General features: G+C 53.2%; 1 protein-coding gene across 1 annotated transcript in view; it reads left to right on the forward strand.

Annotated features, from left to right (window-relative positions):
• Positions 1-524: 524 nt before the first annotated feature.
• The window catches only part of LOC143298629 (uncharacterized), a 116,641-nt gene continuing 111,557 nt past the window's right edge, over positions 525-5,608 (forward strand). The window contains exons 1-2 of the mRNA XM_076611509.1: positions 525-1,819; positions 1,975-2,431. Of these exons, the coding sequence (XP_076467624.1) occupies positions 525-1,819; positions 1,975-2,431 (1,752 nt within the window). The remainder of the gene's footprint in view (positions 1,820-1,974; positions 2,432-5,608) is intronic.

Genomic DNA, 5,608 nt, shown 5'->3' on the forward strand with positions numbered 1-5,608 from the left:
CTTCACAGTGGAGTTGTTACGTAAAGAAAGAGGCTGTTAAGGGCAGCCTTGATAAACAGCCGATAACGTGTGGACTGTTACGGCACACGCTCTCCCACACGCGTGGTGGACAAACGACCCCCATCACCTTTACCCAGCTGCTGCTGATTGTACACACACACTGTCCAGCGTCAGTTTGGACAACGCACCAGCCATCTGTCTGTCACCCCCAAGATTGGGCGAGAAGTTTTGACCTTTGTTCTCGCGTTGGCTGTTTTGTTATCACTCTCGTTTGCCTTTCAGTAGTTTGTGAAGGTTTTGAAAGGTGTCCAGACTGGAAAGTCCCACTCTTCTGGAGTTTCTGAGACGTTCCAGCAACTTCCACCGTAGTTGCTGTGTTGGAATGTTGGTCAGTTGTGGACAGTGTGTTATTCATTTCCTGGCTGTACGGAGGGCGGTGAGTGGCAGTGCTGTGGTCAGTCAAACTGCAGGAAGCACTCAGTTATCACCGTACAGAGGAGCCAGTGACTGGATGTCCTAACGGAATGGTGCTGCTGAGTACATTTGCTATGCACCCCGCCAGAGCCCGCCCCTCGCGACATGCCCCACCCTCCTCCTCCTCCTCCACCTCCTCCTCCACCCCCTATGGTTTGGGGTTCGCCCACACCTCCCCGCACACGTCGGGGTTCGCCCACACCAACGGCTACTTCTACAGCCCTTCCCACTCCGAGGACAGCACCCCCACCAAGGGCGCTTCCACCGACAGGGTCCGAGCCAACAGCGGCTCCTTCCAGGACGTGACATCAATGGCCGTGTCACCCGTGACGTCACCAAGACTGTACACGTCACTGACGAACCTGGACGAGTGGAGTCCCGCCACGGTCAGCCTGAGCTCCCTGTTGAGGCATTCCCACGGTCAGCCCGCCCGGCAGCAGAGCTCCGACGTCAGTGAGGATGATGCGGGCAGCTCCCAGACCACAGTGGACTCCCCCTCCACTGACCCCTTCTCCCTGTCCTACTCCAGCATGCCGGAGAGGTCGGGGGGCCCGACGGGTAAAGCCGTTCTGCGGAGGACCCTTTCTGCTGAGCCCCACATGAGGACAGAGATTGTGATCCCCCACAGAGGGGAGGAGGTGGGTGGACCCTCTCTCGGTGATGATGACGTGCCCCGTGTGCCTGGCGTGGAGCCGGAGGAGGAGGAGGACAGTGCAGAGTCGGAGTACGTGACCCTGGACTACCGCTACGTGCCGGGCAGTGCCACCAGAGCCAGCCTGGTCCTCAGTGAGCGGGACACCGGCCGGCACTCGGACCTCTCCCCCGCTTCCTCCTCCCACTCCGACACAGGCAGCTACAGGCACTACTACAGTGACGAGACCAACTACTACCACCTCAACGACTGCTGCAGCAGCAGCGGCTACACCAGCAACGGCAGCAGCAGCCTGGGCTCCCAGGGCTCCCCGCAGCAGCATGGCGGAACCCTGCCCATGGACCGCGCCTCCAAGGCGAAGAGCGTGTCCATGGACAGGTTGTGGACCTTGCCCCGCACAGCAGCCCCCGCGGACAGGACGAGGGCCTCCCTGCCCAGGAAGAAGCCCGGTCAGCAGACACTGCAGACGGTGGCGGAGAACATTGTGCAGGGTCTGGCCCAGCCGCCCAAGTCCATCCTGAAGAACAGCTCCAGCAGCCACAGCCAGCACGGCAGCGGCAGCTCCACGCCCAGGTCCAACGCCAGCAGCTGCCGCAGCAGCATCACCTCGCGGCAGGACTGCTGTTCCAGCGTCCTCGGCTCGGACTTTGGTGGTGGTGGTAGTGAGCCTTGCAGCAGCGCTAGGAGTAGGCTGTCCGCGGCTGTCCTGCCCAACGAACCTGGCAACAGCAGTAGCATTGGTAGTAGTAGTAGTAGTAGGCTGTCTGCGGCTGTCCCGTCCTGTGAACGCGGCAGCAACAACAGCAGCAGCAGCAGCATTAGTGGTAGTAGAAGTAGGATGTCCGCAGCGGACCCCTCTCCCCACAGCATGCTGATCAGCACAAGCACCTCAGCCACACGTTCGGGGGCACACCCTCCCCCAGCGCCGTCGCGGAAGCCGGTGACTCGGACCGACATCCGCACAGACTGAGACTGAGGAGCAAGTCCATGTCGGACCTGCGACCCGACAGTACTGACATGACCAACTCTGCCGCAGCCTCTGGTTGCTACAGTGATGACGAAGACGGTGACGATTTCGGCTTTCTGAGCCGCAGCAATGGTCATGGTGGTGCTGGTGTTGGTGTTGGTGTTAGTACTACCCCTGGTGTTTTCCCCTCCCGGGCAGTTATGCACAAGGGCAAGGCGGCAGGCGGTACCTCCTCCCCCTCGCACCGTCTCCTGCCCAGAAGATGGCGCAACAAGAACAAGAACTCCTCCTCCTCCTCCTCCACGGCTCATCAGGCTCAGGCCATGTGGAGTCCGGAGGTGAGTGTTTACACGTGTGTGTGTTTGTGTGTGTGTACGTGTGTGTGTGTTTGTGTGTGTGTACGTGTGTGTGTGTGTGTGTACGTGTGTGTGTGTGTGTGTGTGTGTGTATTGTGTATGTGTGTGTGTACGTGTGTGTGAGAGAGAAAGAGAGAGAGGGACCCTATGTGTATGTGTGTGTGTGAGGGAGAGAGAGAGAGAAAGAGAGAGACCCTGTGTGTGTGTGTGTGTGTGTGTGTGTGTGTGTGTGTGAGGGAGAGAGAGAGAGAGAGAAAGAGAGAGACCCTGTGTGTGTGTGTGTGTGTGTGTGTGTTATTGTGGTGCGATGAATCGTATTGTATTGTTATGTATTGTGTTCTCTTGCTTTGTATCATGTCTCTATTCGGCACAAGAATCGTGTCACTGTGTTGTACGCTGTTGTAGCTTAATCTGCATTGTGTTGGTGGTGGTATTGTATTGTATTGTATTGTATTGTATTGTATACTGTTATCAGAACAGGCTGAAATCAATTAGGTTTGCTTGTTCCGTTGACACTGTAGTATAGATCTCTACCTCCTCTCTTTCTGTCTCTGTCTAACCTTGTGTGTTTCTCTCTCTCTCTCTCTCTCTCTCTCTCTCTCTCTCTCCTCTCTCTCTCTCCCCCCTCTCTCTCTCTCTCTCCTCTCTCCCCCCTCTCTCTTTCTTTCTCTCAAATACATTCTTTCTCTCTCTCTCTCCGTCTCTGTCTCTCTCTGTGTCTTTCTGTCACTCTGTCTCTCTCTGTCTGTCTCTCTCTCTCCTCCCTCTCCCCTGTCTTTGTCTCTCTCCTCCCTCCCCCCCCCCCTCTCTCTCTGTCTCCCTTCATATCTCTCTCTCTCATTATCTATCTCTCTGTCTCTCTTATCTCTTTACCTGTCTACCTATCTACCTATCTATCTATCAATCTGTATCTATCTGTCTATTCTATCTATCTCTTTCCTCGTCTTACGAACCGTTGAACCGTAGAACTGCATGTAGTACTCAGAATACGGAAGTAGTACACACATGTGGACAGCACATTAAGTACAAGTTCCGAGATTAGACCCGACAGTCTTGTAATGTCAAACCAGCACCCGAGAACAACTCGCCGAAAGACGACCAGACACGGAAATTGTACTTTGCAAAATCGTTGACACTGAATAAGCAACCCTCCAGAGAAGTTGTGTAAAAAAAAAAGTAATAATAAAAAAAAAGCCCCCCAGACCCCACCCCAAACCTCTTACACGTCTCAGTAGGTTCCCCTCCCCCTCACCACCCACCCCCTCGACCGCTACCCCACCCCCACCCCCGACCCCCCCGACCCCCCAACCCCCCAACCCGATCCCTCCCTAAGGCTCTCCTCCACACCACCCATCTTCATCCTCCATCCTCCAACACCCTTATGCCTTCAACTTCTTTATTCTTATTAAAAAAAAAAAATTTTTTTAAATCTTTATAAATCTTACATTTCCCACTGATTGTTTTTGGGGAGTGGAGCTTGATTCACTGAGCTGCTTTTAAGACAGAACACGGTTCCTCCACTTCCTCACCCCCCCCCCCCCCCCCGCCCCCCCGGGGCTTCCCCCACCCCCTCTCTCCAACCTTGCCGCCCTCCTTCCCCTATTCTCACCCCCCCCCCTCCCTTTTCACTTCCCCCCCCCCTCCCCTTCCCCTTCTTGACTTACTGTTTCGAAAACAGTAGACTTCCCCCTTTTCATAAATCCTTTAATCACGCCTTTATATCGAAACTACTACTACTATAATCCAACCTCGTATTGCCTTGTTCAGCGAAACGTGGTTCCGGTGGTGGTGGTTGTGTGTGTGTGTTTTTTTTTCCCTGACGACGTTTTCTACCATAAGTTTCCTGAGGCTTTCACCACGTGTACGGCATTGAACAGATTTTTTTTTTTTTCCATATCGGGTATGCGATATCGGTAATCGGGTCAGCGTCAGTTTTGCTGGAATCTGGAACTTTAGCCATTGAATAAAGGGTGGTAGGAAGAAGTAGAGGAGGAGGTGGTGTGTGTGTGTGTGGGGGGGGTGGTGTCGGGGGTGGAGGGAGAGAAGAGGTGTGTGTGGGGGGGGAGGAGGGTATTGGTGGTGTGGGTGTTTGTGGGGTGGAGAGGGAGAGAGAATGTGTGTGTGTGTGTGTGTGTGAGAGAGAGGGGGGGGGGGGGGGAACAGAGCAGGGAGAGAGAATGCGTGTGGGTTTTTGTGTGGGTGTGTGGGTGTGGGTGTGTCAATCTCCGATCGGTCACAGTCACATACCGGGGCATGCAGGCAACAACCTGAAAGATTGCATACCAGTGTCGAAATGAGCCTATTATGAATGGGAAGAAATTATGGGGTGTGGGATTCGGAGGTTAAAAAAAGCAAAAAAAAAAAAAAAAGGACAGGGAGAGAGAGGGGGTGAGTGGAGAGGGGGGGGGTTGTGTGTGTGTGTGTGTGTGTGTATGTGTACGCACGTGTGTGTGTGCTTCAGTGAGAAAAGGTGTTTGAGGAAGCAAGCGAGAGAGGTTTCACAGAGGGGGGCGGGGGGGGGGGAGAGGGTTTATGCCGCATATTTGTGCGTGTGCTGTGTTCAGAGATTTATATCATCAAAACCCGCTTCAGTATGGAAAGAGATCGGAGAGAGAGAGTGAGAGAGAGAGACAGACAGACAGAGACAGAGACAGATAGTTCACATATTTTTGCCACATGCCTGCGCGTCAGTTGATTGATAACATCAAAACCCGCTTCGGCATAAACAGGCAAAGTTTCTAACTTTACATATCGCCAGTTAACACTGCTTGTACAACTTTAAAAAAAAAATTTTTTTTTAAAGCAATCGCGCAAACTCGATGGAGCAACAAAAAACAAGCTAATCAAAAGACGTAGAACCCCTCACGAACACACACACACACACACACACACACACACACACACACACACACACACACACCCACACACACAACACACACACACACACACACACACACACACACACACACACACGCACACAAAACACACACAAACACAAACAAACACACACACACACACACACACACACACACACACACACACACACACACACACACACACCGAAAAAAAAAACCACAAAAAAATCGCAGAAGGATACATGTATACATGTATAGATTTTGTTTTTCTTGTGCGTTTTATTTCCCGATACTGACATACTTG

This window comes from Babylonia areolata, chromosome 24 (genome assembly GCF_041734735.1).
Source record: "Babylonia areolata isolate BAREFJ2019XMU chromosome 24, ASM4173473v1, whole genome shotgun sequence".
NCBI classification, from domain to species: Eukaryota; Metazoa; Mollusca; class Gastropoda; order Neogastropoda; family Buccinidae; genus Babylonia; species Babylonia areolata.